Here is a 15289-nt window from a genome sequence, read left to right on the forward strand (position 1 = left end):
CTTCTTCTCCTTCATTTTTTGAGCAACCTGACCTGGATGGACCCTTTACATTCCCACACCTGAGAGTCTTGACCTTTACCCTCATAAATCAGGTCCTAGCAAAGCCTTATACTGGTTTACAGAGCAGGATTTGCTAGGCTGGATGAAGCATTTGAATTTTGTAACAGCATTCTGAACTTCTCTCTTGTGTCAATGTTCTCCGAGAAACGGGAAACCAGTTCTTTAGCCCGACTGCACCCTGGAATGACGACGCTCAGGCAAACACATACAGACACAAACACACTCCCTGGAAAGTGGCTCTTCAGGCTTGCACTGATTTCTTTTTGGGTGATCGATGTTCACAGGTATATCTTCCAAAAGTGTTGTCAGGTGCAAGGAACTGAGCGTCTTTCCACAGCTGATCCTCCCGCCCCGCTGTCTCAGTGTCATTCTTCCTGTCTGGTGCCACTCAGAGGCAGGATCCAGAGTGGGAATTTTCAATATTTCTTTCCTATCTATTGCAATGACAGGGAATTTTTTTCTGTAGTCCATCTATGAAACACAGTGAAGCACATTAAATGGATAGTCACTGGCATAAAACGTGTCCGCCGATAGCCCGAGTTCAGTATCTGGTGAAAATACTGTAAGTTTAGCTGTTTTGTTCAGCTGACTCTTTTTTTCTTCCGAAAATGTTGCTTTTACAACCCCTACATGTAACTTTGGTTTGATCCTGCAGGTATATAACAGAGTTTGTAAACCTAGGCAATGTCTCAGCTCTGCGCACGTTCAGAGTGCTGAGGGCTTTGAAAACTATTTCTGTTATCCCAGGTAAGACAAGGGGGGTGGGCAGGGGGGGTGGGGTCGGTGTTAGGTGTGTTTTTGTTTCCTTTTCCTTTCCTTTTCTTTCCTCAAAGGACAGGCTCTGTGAGTGGCGTTCCTCCTGGTGGGTGTCGTAGTGCTCTGGTGTGTGTGTGTTTTTGTCATTTTGTCGTTTGTGTGTGATCCTCCCTTATTCCAGATATGTGACAGAGTTTGTGGACCTGGGGAATGTATCTGCGCTGAGAACGTTCAGAGTTCTCCGAGCATTGAAAACTATCTCTGTCATTCCAGGTGAGACCCAATTTAAACACTAAGGCTGATAAGGCTGACCAAGCTATTATTTGTTTTAATTTTACTAAAGGATATTTTCTTTTGAAAACAAGCATATGGTTATTATTTCTTTTTTCTCCAAAATTATCAAAAATGGTACAAATACATTTTTGATAGGCTTTGCAGTCTGCTCCCGATGATCTCACAGGTTCCTCAGAGGAGCTGGTGCCCCAAATAGGGTGAACACTGAATTCAGTTCGAAGCATACCGTTGCCCGGAAGCAAGGCGTGTTGTTCGCCCTTCAGCGTCACAGAGTTGCAGCAATACATTCATGTAAACTGGAGGTTATTTTAGCCAAATGCTCATCACTTGTGACCTCTCAAACATGTTTTATGTTTTAAACAAAGGTGATTAATTAAAATTAACTCGTCTAGCTGACACCGTTCCCCAAATGTTCTGTACAGAAGACTATTGGTGCTTTCAATGATATGCTGGTAAATTAAGATACCAACAAATATTTATGCATTTTTGCAGCTGTTTATTTCTTCCTGGAGCAATTCAGGGCCAGTACCTTGCTCAAGCCACACTATAGTGGAATCAAAGTTCAAGCCTGAGTCCTTCGAGTGGAAGGCAGAACTATCCGCAGCACTACCCACTGGCTTCAAATTGTTTAAATTGCATTCAATATGGCAAAAGGAAATGCTCCAGTCTTAAGTTGTAATAAGTGCCAATGAGTGGTTTGCATTTTTGATGCCCTTATTTTCTGAAACACATCAAAACCTTCTAAGTAGAGTCAAAAGCTGCTGTGTGTATGAAGAATGAGATGAAAGATCCATAAGAATTCAGTGTCACAGCTGTGTTACATTTGTCAGTGAAATACCCTCTGCAGCTCCGAGAAATGAATAAATGTAATGTAACGCAGCGCAACAAGACTTTAGCAGGCAGGAGACCCCAGAAAAGGGTGGAACTCTGCAATGTAGGCCATACCATTTTCGAATAGTCAGATTCTCATCCTCAACCGCTATTACAGTGGAAACAAGTGTATCCATCATATTGCTGCACCTTTCACAAAGATGGATGAAATTACTGAAAAGGCTTCAGTCAATTGAAAAATTTAACATTGGTAGGGCTTTGGCGTGTTAAAAATGCATACTTTTTAATGTGTGTTGTCTTCTGGATGACGAATGGCATACCATTTAGTGAGATCCCAAAGAACCTCCCTATTATTTATTCACGAAGACTGCCAAGCCTAGTATGTGGACATATTCTATGCTGCATGACGCTTCTCAAGTCACTTGCTTTCTTATGATATTAGCCGTTTAAGAGCTTGGCCCGAAAATTGCTTATTTTTAATTTTTTCCTTTGTTAACTTCTGTTCACGTTGTTAGTTTTCGGTTTTATTAGAATATAACATACAGCACAATGCTTTAGAAACAAAAATCGATCGTGGGAGATATTGTTTTGTGCAGCAACCTTTTGGTCGAGGACAGAGAGAGAGAGTGGCTATCTGGTTGTACACACTCATGGTTATCAATTAATCATTTTTGGCGCCGCAGAGAAGTGCTTGTTCTGCGTGTATCGCCCTCACTCAACAATACGTTTCATAGCTTGCATACTATATCTATTTTTTGGGAGTGAAAGAAGGACTGTATCAGTATTCATGAAAGCAATAATCTGGAAAAGAATCTCAACAACTTTACTTTGTACTAAGATATTAGCCACACATTACCACTGGTCAAAGTACTTATTACATTGGTGTGATTTTCTTTATGTGGGACTTAATGGGAACTTGTCAGTTGTAAGGGTCTGTAGCACTGTCATTCAGATAGATTTCTTTTACATATTTCCAAAATAAACATAATTAGAATATAATATTTTGATTTAGTTGAATACTTTTGAAAAATGCATTAGCTGACTCATAGGAACAGTCACATTTAATGACGTTAAACAAAAGAAGACATCATTTTTTTGGCTATTGCGTAATTGATCCGCTGTAAATTTCAAGTTTTTATATATCGGTAAAAGTCACTTTAAGTAGTACAGTTTACTTGATCTTTCTCCGCTTATGTATTACAAAATTCTAACAGCATAACAAACAAACACACTGAAATTCTATAAAATCCTGTTAATCATTTAAAATTATTGGCATGGTTAAGGATGGTTTTGTGAAATAAACTTTTACATAAACTTTTTAAATAGCAAGTCTCAACTCCATATAGAGCAATATAGTCGCATTCAAAATTGCATTTTATATGAAGACAGGCAGTACTCAAATTATCAGTTGAATTTCTGGTTTGAAATTTTTGACCAGCCTGCTGATATAAAATTGCTAATAAAGTCTCTGTGTCCCATAAGAGTCCAGTGACAGAGAACATTCTCTCTTCATTATTAGAAGCCTTATTGTATGTATTATTTACCCCTGTGTTTATAGCACCAAACAAAAAGCATCTGTAATGTAAAGTGAGAAAAAACATGGAGAGTATTCATAAATCTGGAGTTTTTTTCAGATGAACTCTAACAATATCATATTGCACTTGCAAAGTAATTATTTAAGTTAAGCACATTTATACTTTTTACATTTATATTGTTACATAGGTAGGAAAGAAAACGTTTAGAAAAATTTTAATTACTTTTTCTGACGAGGAAGTACATTCTAATATCATCATATTAGACATATAGGAGCCACCAAAAATGTGTTGCTGCGTTAGTCAACTCCATAACTGTTCTGTATAAACTTAATGTTGGAGGACTGCTGTGCAGAAGGTAACATGTTCTGCAGCAGCTCTCTAGTGGCGAGACACATGTCGTTAAACATGGCTTGTGTGAGGTTTGGATATTCGGAATTGTGCATTTGCCCTACAATTGCACACACCCCGGCAATGAAAGAATATTTTTCTTCAGCCTTGGCGTTTAAATGACTTGCATGTGATGATCATCTCCCCTGCCTGTCCTCCTGCTCTTTTCCTCTGGTTTTGCTCTTTGTCTATCTGCAGTGTTTACAAATGGACTTTTTGGTTTTTCGCACTGTCTATAGGAGTCTTCCCACTGTTTTCAGGTTGTCGCGACAACAGCGAGCGTGAAAACTCCTCGCCTGCCAGTTGTAGCCCCTACTTCCTGTAACAGGGTTTTACATTTTTTAAGTAAAACATTTCCTGTCCTTGTCCATCACCTACAAGTCAGTGTTGGCACTGCAGTGTTCTGGCGAAAAAAAAGCAGAACCTGTATAACACTTCTGAGTTACACTTAGGAAAACAGACACATGTTCAAGATGATCTGTTTATATACACATATGTTATTTAAGCACTTTTTTCTTCACAGCAACTTGTGATGTTATGCTACTTATTGATGCAATAACAATTTTATATGCATACCATGCTTAGGGATCCTATAGCTAGAGGAGGGATTTGAACCAGCAACCTTTCATTTGAAAGGCAGCACTGCTACCCACTACACTACTAGCTGTCCTTAGAGTGCCCTGAAATATAAGTGGGATGACTCCTACTTTTTGTTATGTATTAAAACAGGGTGACTGATCAAATGTTCATTTATTTGCTACTCTGTATTAAGTAATACTGGATTAAGTAAATAATGTGTCGTCGTGAAAAACAATGCTCATAAGTACAGATAATGGGTTACAGCTGTAAGAAAGTACAGAATGTACAGTAGTGTCATATTATTAGGCATTAGGTAAGTTATTTGTGTACCGAAAGAAATGTTTTAAATTAAACACATGTACTTATGTCGAACAGTAGGTTTACGCCACATAATAAAATTTTAATAGGTTTATTGTAATTATAGCATGACCTCTTTTGAGCCTGTATCAGTGTCTGAAACACGTGGCCTTCGGACACCCTGGGCAGCCATGGCACAGAGCAGCGGACATGTCTGGCAACCCTGTATGGTCTCCCTGTCCGTGTGTGTGTGTCATCACCCGTTAGGCCTGAAGACCATTGTTGGCGCCTTGATCCAGTCTGTGAAGAAGCTGTCGGACGTGATGATCCTCACCGTTTTCTGCCTGAGCGTCTTTGCCCTGATTGGCCTGCAGCTCTTCATGGGTAACCTGCGGCATAAGTGTGTCATCTGGCCCATTAACTCCACCGAGAACTACCTGAGCAATGGCAGTAAGGGCTTTGACTGGGAGGAGTACATCATGAAAGAAGGTGAGCGCTCCACTGTGAGCTGGCTGAACACCAGTGCCGACAGGCTGAGGGGTTTTCGGAAAACAAAAAAGCGTGAAAGGTTATAACAGACCCCACCTGGTTTTGTTTTTTGTTTTTTTTTTTCCAGAAAATTTCTACTTTCTGCCTGGACAAAACGATGCTCTTTTATGCGGAAATAGCTCCGATTCCGGGTGAGTGACATGTAGTATATTCGGCTTACTTTACAGTCATGCGTCGCTTAACATCCGGGGTACATTCTGTCCAATAGGACATCAGGCGATTTGGACGTTGTGTGAACATCATATATACTGTACAAGTGTCATCATATACACGATACAAGTGCCACAGGTGTCTACATCTGATATGGAGAAAATGTTAATGATGCGGTTTGAGGACCAGACCCGGAATTCTATCCCTCTCAGCACCATGACGATCGCGTGCCTTGGCCAGTAACATATATGTTTAACATTGCTGTTGAATATTATGTATTATGAAACAGATATGTACTGTACCATTATACGCCTGGCAGCTCAGTCGCTTTGTTTACAGAGGATACACGCGTTACAGGAAGATGCACTACGGCCGCTCACGTCTGCTACGTCCCGTTAGCCGATCGAGATTTTTCGAATCTGTTGTAACCTTCCGGAACCTCGGACGTATTATGCAGTCGGACGATGTGCGGAAGGACGTTGAGCGATGCATGCCTGTGCTTAATTTCAATTAATTCAGCTGAGCTGAGTTCATGGTTTTAGCACCCTTCCCCACAGGTTGCCTCAGAGCGTTTGAGAAAAATTCAAAATACCCAGAAGGACATGCAACAAGTAACCTAAGCAACAACAACGATAAACCGTTAAATAAAAGTGCGGGAAAAAACCGAACAGCTCTTATATACCTACCCATATCATTTCGATCCAGTTTGTTCGGAAGCAATAACGGGATAGTTCAACACCGAGGGGACGGGTCCGATACCTCAAAATCTGCGAGCTTGGTCAACATTTGCCGTGAATCCTCCAGTTGGGAAACTGCACGCTGAGTGTGAATGTGGTGAAGCTGTGCTCTACAGGACATTCTCAGCAAAGCTGAGCACATAATACACTACAGATGCTGCTGCTCACATCCAGCGAATTTTTTGTCAGTTAGATTGTGTGTTCCTTGCCATCCCAGCCGCTGCCCTGAGGGATACACATGCATGAAGGCTGGGAGAAACCCAAATTACGGCTACACCAGCTTTGACAGCTTCGGCTGGGCTTTTCTGGCTCTCTTTCGCCTCATGACACAGGACTACTGGGAGAACTTGTACCAGCTGGTAAGATCCTCTCCTTTTTTGTCGTCCGCCTTTGCTCGGCAAATGCCCTTGTGCGAGTGAATAGGGAAGTCGGTGAGCTTTATTGGAACAATGTAAAAGGATGTGCAGGGAGCTGGGATGCTGTGTTCTTTGGACGTGCTGCTCGCAGCACAATATCTCACCAATCAATGTCTGGGTGAGCAAGTGGTATCGTGCTACCCTCGCTGTAGATGTGCTGTTTCTGAAGTTGCTATAACACGAACATTACGTTGCCAACTTTCGTGGGCGTTCCTGTTGTAGCTGTGGCAGCTGGTAGTGTAGCGATGAGATTTGCTGGCTTTGAATGCAAAGGTTGCTGCTTCAAATCCCACCTCCAGCTCTACCTTGTGCTAGGTGCCCTAAGTTGCTCTGGTAAAACTGTGTAAATGGATGAATAATTGTAGGGAGGTTAATGTTGTAAGTTGCTGGGTGCTTTAGTTAAATTAATCAGTATGAATATATCTGTTTCTTTGGAAGGCTAATTTAAAGGGTACAGTGCACTTTTGAAGTTGGCTTGACATCCATCTATCATATTGTCAAATGTAATAAATTAATATACCTCAGTACCCAACCTGAGAAAAACTAGGTGTTTCTGTAGCTTTTATAATTCTTTATTTAAATTAATGTTTCACTTGGATGATTTGTGTTTTAATTTATTCATGCTTTATTGGCACTTTATATATTTAGGAATAATAAGCTGCTTGGCAGGTGGCATGGTGTTGCAGCAAGTAGCACTGCTGCCTCATAGTGCCTCACAGATGTTTGAGTGTAGATTCAAATCTGGCTCACACTCTGTGGAGTTTCCATGTTCTCCCTGCTTCTTTGTGGGATTCCTCCAGGTACTCTGGTTTCCACCCACAATCCAAAGACATTCAGTTTATGTGAACTGGTGATGCTAAATTGCTTGTCATGCGTGTGTGTGCTTACCCTGTGATGGACTGGTGTTCCATACAGGGTGTAACCCTCTCTGCCTTGCACCCAGTTATTCCAGGATAGGCTCCGAACCCCTGCAATTCTGACCTGGGCAAGCGATTAATGAACATGGATGAATGGATTAATACTAATTTATTCATAAAAAGTTTTATAAATGATTAAATTAAGGTTAAATATTTAAGTGAAGCAAATTCAGTCACACCTGGGTGTTTGAAGTTATCTATGAAACATACGTGAAACTTAGAGGTGTCAAACAATCAGTGCTCTACGGATTGCTTCTGGCGAATTTTTAGCTTTGACCTAATTAGCCATCATATTTATAAAAGAGACCATTAGCTTAACCCTACAACTCGTAAAAACAGGGGAATTTGTGCAACTCGAACATGAGGCCAGGGAATTCAAGTGACCCTCTGCTGGGAAGTTACTTAAAATTTCAGGGCAGTATGTGAATCCATTGCATCTCGCAGATGTCGGCTCTCTTATCCCAAATTTCATGAAATATGCCCCAGGTCATCCTTTTCCTCTTTATCCATGGCTCCTAGCGGCCGAGCTCAAGCGCAGCTTTACTGTTACGACGCAACTCAGACATATTCCGTACTTACCTACCGACGGCTTGATTCTCACTGAGGGCAACAGCTGGATTTTCACCAAATGAGTCCAAACATTCTCACTTTGCACATACATCTTGATCAATGTGCCTGAGTGTTGGCGGAGAAACTTGGCCCAGCTACCATGGCAACATCATAAACCATTCTGAAGCGACTGGTTGTTCATTAAGATGTGGTTACGGCAAGAATTACATTCTGAAAGGATCCAATGAAAAGTTGTTCTCAGCTTTCAGGGCGTTTCACTGGCAGTAACAATGACAGTAGTGACGGATGCTGACCGTGTCTAAGTTAAATATTTCAACTCCGGACCTTAGAACAGATGAAATGTTGGCAGAACCTTCCTCGTTAGAGAAATGTTAAAGATGGACGAGCCTGTTAACCCGGTCCGAAGAACGTGGTAGCTCAGCTCCAGATGGTGTTTTGGAACATCAGGTAAAATCTGAAATATGCAACTGTGGTTTTTTTTTTTTTGTGTACCAAACACAATGCAAAGCATCTTTCGTATGTTACATCACACAGTATTTTCAAAAATCGAAGTGGCATTGAGATATAGCGGACATCAGGATCGAGATGTCCAAACAGTCAGCCGAAGGGGTATGGTATCCCTTCCAGAAAATGCAGTGCTATACATTACACAAATAACCTGACACCGTACCTGTTTCCACACCCTGGAATAAAGAGAACTCTCTCTCTCTCACTTCCTGCACTCCACTACTGCGCGGTACACACTCAGAAAGGTTTCTTTTCCTCCACCTAGTTGCCTTTGTGTGCGTTGGTTCTGTGCACTCCCGTGTTTCGTTTTGTGCTTCTCGGCTTCAGTGTAACAAGGGAAACACTTAGGCTTTCTAATGCATGGGTGGATGGAGAGAAGCATTAAATATTTACTGTAGTATAACAGTAAGAGGCAATCAGAAGGATCGGAAATGACTCTGAGACTGGAAGCAGGTTTTTAGATGATGCCCTATTTTTAGTAATATCCTAAGATGTAGGTATTATCGCTGATTAAGATTCTCCATGAAACTTGGATTGTGTCATCTTTTTCCGTAAAAATGTTCTTTTACGTGAGGTGAAAATGCGTAAAAAATGATAATTAACAGCATATGAGGACTTAAAGATTCAAGTTAGTTGTTCGCTATCAAGGTGTATAACATAATGCAACTTATTCTTCCTAGTTTACAGTGCAGAAGACATGTTACTTTGTTCAATTCTAATAGTGATAGTAGATTTAATGCCATTGATTCTGCAGTGTAATAAGAGCATTTTGAGTAACGTGTGTGAACATGAATGTGCTGCAATGTTGCAAAAAAGTGGCCGTATTTTAATAACGCTTGTGGGAAGATGTTGATTTTGTTTGGTATTACAATTTCAGCACGGTTTACCATGTTATTGTCCGCCTTTGAGTAAAATCATCTCCATCCTATCTGCTCGTGGTCTCTCATCCTGTCTTTTCCAAGTCTCTTGTTCCATAGTCCTACACCCTTCACTTTGCTCTTCCGCCCTGGCAGCCAGTGCAGTTTCGACCATTGCAATGTGTGTGTGTGTGTGTGTGTGTGTGTGTGTGTGTGTGTCTGACTTGTCTTGTTCACCTTGCGGAGTGTGTTGCGCTGCACCGCTCTCATTCACATTGCACATTTTACTGCAACACACTTCAACAGACTTCTTTCAAGCACTTTCTGTAAATCGCATCAATAATAAATGTCCGTGTCAGAGCAAATCCACTCTGCCGTCTCTGTGAGAGGAGCACACACTACCCACAATCCACCTCTCCTTAATGGGAAACCATTACTTTACCCAAAACCTGAAGCTCAGAAAAATTCCTGGAGGGTCTTTCTCAGACCGACCTCAAAGCTACTCCAAGAGCCTGGCTTGGAGGCTTTTGAATTGTGGTAAATCAAAACAAAATTAACACCACATAACGAAAAATGTAATCGCTGCACAGAATTTTAGTCCTCCTTAAATATGAAAGCAAACCACAGCATTCTTTCACAAATATCTCTTCGGTTTTTACGCACAGTTGTTGGTAAAATACTGTATGTAGTATTTCATTTGTCTTTCTCCTTCTGCTATAATGCGTTCGAAGGATTTTACTAGAGATACGTAATGTGAACTGTCTGCGCTGGACAGGAGGAGGCAGCATCCAAGATGGTCTGATCATTGTGAAAAAAGATGTTTTATACAAGTACCAGACTTTTTTTTATTTACCCTCGACATTTAGACCCTGAGAGCTGCTGGGAAAACCTACATGATCTTCTTTGTGCTGGTGATCTTCGTGGGATCCTTCTACCTGGTAAACCTCATCCTGGCTGTGGTGGCCATGGCCTATGAAGAGCAGAACCAGGCCACCATGGAAGAGGCTGAACAGAAGGAGGCTGAATTCAAAGCCATGCTGGAGCAGCTGAAAAAACAACAGGAGGATGCCCAGGTTAGGCTTCGCCCCCCATACTGTGTGCGTGTGATGGGGTGTCTCTGCATCATGTTCCTCTGCGCTCTTTCGGTTTCTGTATTCCTTCCATTTACCTTCTCCTTCCCTCTTGTTCCGTGTGTTTCGCCCCCTCGCTAGGCTGCAGCTATGGCGACCTCAGCAGGTACGGTGTCAGAGGATGCGGTAGAAGATGATGGCGGAGGTCACATGTCCTGCAGCTCCTCTGAGATGTCGAAGCTGAGCTCCAAGAGTGCCAAGGAGCGCCGCAACCGCAAGAAGAAGTGGCGTCAGAAGGAACAGTCGCGTGGCGAGGAAAAGGGTGACAGCGAGAAGAAATTCGTCAAGTCTGAATCTGACGATGGCAGCAAGAGGAGTCGGTTCCGCTTCCCAGACAACCGGCTGGGCAGAAAGCCCTCTATGAACCAGGTGAGGCCCACAGAAGGGAGAGAGGTGGGCCAGTGGGGCTTTCTGGAAGCTGCGGGCAGGGTAAGCGTGTTAAGAAAAATTGATAATGGTGTTGCGGCAAACCTTCGCATCTCTTACTAAGTGAAAAAGGTTTGTGGTAGTTACAACACCCCTTAACACTAACCTTTCAGGACCTCACTTTCAGTTCGACAGCTTTTTGGTGTTTAGTAAAGTATCAAAACGGGCAACGTTGGATGCGTACGGTTGTATTCCACAAGAGCTCGACGCGCTGAGTCTCGCGTTGTGCTGACAGTACGGTTAAAAACAGGCGTAAACCCTGTAACGCCCATCTGTCTCACTCAGAAGCTCCAGTTTCATTTCTGTACTGTGGCTGCGGATGTGAACTGGTGTCGCTGTCAATACCGGTCAATAAGTATATTCACTTTAATGTCTGGTCGGTGCCCCAGTCCAATACGATTTGTGCTAAACTGGGGAAAATGTAGAATTCTTTCAGTGGCAATGGCTTTGTAAATATCGCTGTCCTCAAATATGATTCTGAAAGCAGCAATACATCTGTTTTCCCTGAAATTTTTGACTATGTTTGCTCCTGAATCCTGCAGTACACGATATGTGCCTGTATTTCCACATAATGATAGTCTTCATCTAAAAATCGATGTACTTTCTAAACTCATTTCTTCGACATTCTTTCTTTTTTATTTAGCACAAGCCTTTAGAACAGAAACTATGATGAGCTGGACCACTTTGGTGCAGATTTTCCTATCCGGTGTAAAATCACTGTAAATTATCTAAGTCGTCAACCTGCTGAGCCAGACACTCTTACCCTCTGCCTTCCCTCTCACTTACCTGTTTGTTCCCCCAGTCCCTACTCAGCATCCCAGGGTCACCCTTCCTCTCACGGCACAACAGCAAGAGCAGCATCTTCAGCTTCAAGGGGCGCGCCAAGGACGTAGGTTCAGAAAATGAGTTCGCCGATGACGAGCATAGCACGGTGGAGGAGAGCGAGGAGCGGCGGGGGTCCCTCTTCAGCCCGTACCGCCGCAGCAGCTACAGCGGCTACCACGGCAAGAGGAACAGCACCGTGGACTGCAACGGCGTGGTGTCCCTCATCGGGCCTGGACGCCTACTGCCTGAGGTGAAAATAGATAAGCCATCTTCCGATGACAGCGTAAGGACGTCTATGAGTAGATCAGTCTAGGCATGGTGCTCTTTTCTTCCCTCTTCCTCTTTTCTCGGATTTTCCCTTTATTGTTTGCACTTGAACCTTGCAAGTCCTGAAGAACTCTCTGCTCCCTCTAGCTTTTGTATGCCTTTAAATCCCGTCTTATCGAATGCCGCCCCGAAACCCTAAACTAAAAAAAAAACGGCAAAAAAAAAAAGAAAAACTACAGTCCTGGTTCTTTTATTTTTAATGCTCTGCAATCACAGTTTTGGGTCTCAAATTTAACTTTTTTTCTCTTCATTTGGTTGATGTGTTTATTTTTTAGACACGCCTCCCCCCATGTTTGAAACTGATCCTTTCCAACCTTGGAAAAGTTCCTTGTAGAGTTTTAGTGGTGTGAATAATAGTGTTTTACAACCACTGAAACCTGATAGGGACTGATGACACAGGCAGCTGTGATCCAGACACTGAGGGGGGTTCCTGTCCCCAGCTGGCTGTCAGAAGCCTTTCTAGTCATTATCTACTGCTTCCTCCTGTGACCTTCTGGGGAGGATTCCAACCTTCAGCTAAGAATTGATTGCAGTATACACTGACAAGAAGGTTGAGGTGTTCTTCACAGTGTGTCAGATGGTCATGTTGAAACAGAAGAATGGCATACCCAACTTTGCAGCTCCTTGCTAAAGCTCCCTGGAGTCTTAGTTTCTTTGTAAAAATTGCAGCCCATTGAGGTTTACAAGTTTTCACCATAAGGTTTCTTGGTCTTCCTTTTTTTAAACCCTCTTTTTTACATAAACACCAGGATAAAGCCCAATAGCTCATCCTCCCAGCTGGCATGGTGGTTTGGCGTCCTTATTACTCAGACTGAGCTTCTGTATACTTGTCACTCAGCATGACTAACAACCAATGCCTTACACTTAAATTTCTCCACTCCTTGCCTCACCCGTGCACGCAATTGCATGCAGGCCTCGATGACACCCTCCACTCCCACCTTGCCCACATTCAGCTCCCACCTAATTTTGGGAATTGTGGGATAGAATATTTGGTCAGGCCTTAGGAGAATGGAGTCAGTGTCTACTGTGGACTCACAGCTAAGACGGGACTTTCCAGAACTTTCGAATGTAAACTTCTAGAAGAGTTTTTAAAAATTTCTTTGGTTACTTGTGGCTATAATGTATAAACCAATGAAGTGGTAGTATACACTCTATGGAGTAACGTAATTTCTATCGCAGCCACTACTAAAACGGTAAAGATGCAACAGCTTTATACAATACGTTAAAAATAATGTCCAAAAGACAGTTTTAATAAAGCGTTTTCATTTTTTCCCCCCACTATTCACATCTCTCTTGTAACATGCGATGCATCCAACTTCTCAGCACCTCCGTGTGTAAATGCATGTATTTCGCTTTAGAAAAGAATTGCAACGTGAAGATTCTCACCAGACTTTTGTTCCTGCGGGTGATCGTAAAAGCTGTTTGTCCACTGGTAGTCATACCACTCCTCCTATGTCTGAATCCACATGCATGATTGTGGTGTGATAAGTACGCTTCCCCACTGAGACTACCACCATGTCCCATAGAAGGGTTTCGCTCTAGTACCTCTGTACTGTGCCCCCTACGTGCCCTCCTGTGTCACAACTGACTGGAAAAGCACACAAAAAGTAATCTCATTTACATATCGGTGGGTGAAAATTGTTTTCCAGTTCCTCCAAGGTATCCCCCGGCCAGTGCTGTAGCTATACTGCAGTGGGTCTCTCCTTCAGTTGCTTTCTCACTGCCGTGGCTTTCCCTCCCATGCAGCCTACCACGGAAGTGGAGGTGAAGAAGAAGCTTTCCGGCTCCTTAATGGTGTCTGTAGACCAGCTCAACACCTCCTTTGGTCACAAAGACCGGGCCAACAGTGTTATGAGCGTGATCACCAACACCTTGGTTGAAGGTACTGCTTTCTTTTCTTGCAACAGCTTCCACCGCTGCTCCCTTGTCTTCTCGGCCAGGGCACATGCAGTTTTATCTCTATCGTGTTTAATAATGGACTGAGATATAAGCAGAGGCACTTTTTTACTCATTTCTAATCCTAAGGTTGCTACAAAAATTAACTATCAAGAACTGACATGTCTTGTCAGGTTCTCCACAGTGAGAGACTGCAGTAGAATGCAGTGCAGTGCTCTTTTGTGGTTATTTGCTTCTCTCCCACTTTTCTCCCTGTTCTACAGAGCTGGAAGAGTCCCAGCGCAAGTGTCCCCCGTGCTGGTACAAGTTTTCTAACAACTTTCTGATCTGGGAGTGCTGCCCATTGTGGTTGAAGATCAAGGAGATTGTTAACCTAATTGTAATGGACCCATTTGTGGACCTGGCCATCACCATCTGCATTGTTCTCAACACCCTCTTCATGGCCATGGAACACTACCCCATGACACCCCACTTTGAGGAAGTGTTGACCGTTGGAAATCTGGTGAGTGCCTCTTTGTTGGGTGCTTGTTTGACTGAATGATCAATGATATTACTGGTATATATTGTGGTTGTTATGAAGGATCTTTACTGAAAGGGTAACCCTGCTTTCTCATTGAACTTGTGCCCTAAACTAAAGTCACAGACCGAGACGGACTTTGAAAACGGTTGTGTCAAATATTTTGTAGAACTCCCCCATATAAGGAAAGAAAACTCCATACAACACATCCCCTCACCCCTTCCTTCAAAGTGCATGCACTCATCTGAGCCATACAAGCCTGAATGTCAGTGAAATTACAGGTGCTTCACTCACTACTAAGTTTATATCTGCATTTATGTATTACATTTACCTGATGCATCAGGCTACAGGGGGTTTGACAGGGTCCTTCACTCAAGTGGGTCTATGGTTCAAGTCCCAGTTGGGGTGTCTTGTGACAGACTGGCATCCTGTCCTGAGTATGTCCCCTCCCCCTCCAGCTTTACACACTGTGTTGCTAGGTTAGGCTCCAGCTCCCTGCAACCCCACAGGGGACAAGCAGTTTCAGATGATGTGTATGTGATTTACCTGATGCTTTTCTCCAAAGTGACTTACAATTATTTCCACAGCTGCATAGTTTTACTGGCATGATTTACAGTGAGTACACTGCTCAAAGGTACTATAGCTGGAGGTAAGACTTGAACAGGTAACATTCAGATTCAAAGGCAACAGCTCTAACCACTGCACTACCAGCTGCGATTGTAAGGC

General features: G+C 42.8%; 1 protein-coding gene across 6 annotated transcripts in view; it reads left to right on the forward strand.

The window, feature by feature from the left end:
- The window catches only part of LOC108939258 (sodium channel protein type 8 subunit alpha-like), a 63526-nt gene that overhangs the window by 23286 nt on the left and 24951 nt on the right, over positions 1-15289 (forward strand). For 4 of the 6 annotated variants that reach the window (XM_018760426.2, XM_018760425.2, XM_018760430.2 and 1 more), the window contains 9 exons: positions 998-1089; positions 5007-5228; positions 5356-5419; positions 6393-6534; positions 10309-10515; positions 10654-10941; positions 11801-12073; positions 13897-14032; positions 14310-14548. In XM_018760426.2, coding sequence (XP_018615942.1) covers positions 998-1089; positions 5007-5228; positions 5356-5419; positions 6393-6534; positions 10309-10515; positions 10654-10941; positions 11801-12073; positions 13897-14032; positions 14310-14548 — 1663 coding nt within the window. Of the gene's footprint in view, positions 1-715; positions 808-997; positions 1090-5006; positions 5229-5355; positions 5420-6392; positions 6535-10308; positions 10516-10653; positions 10942-11800; positions 12074-13896; positions 14033-14309; positions 14549-15289 lie in introns of all 6 variants that reach the window. The other 2 variants (XM_018760428.2, XM_018760431.2) reach the window with 1 other exon arrangement.

Source organism: Scleropages formosus, chromosome 19 (genome assembly GCF_900964775.1).
Source record: "Scleropages formosus chromosome 19, fSclFor1.1, whole genome shotgun sequence".
NCBI lineage: Eukaryota > Metazoa > Chordata > Actinopteri > Osteoglossiformes > Osteoglossidae > Scleropages > Scleropages formosus.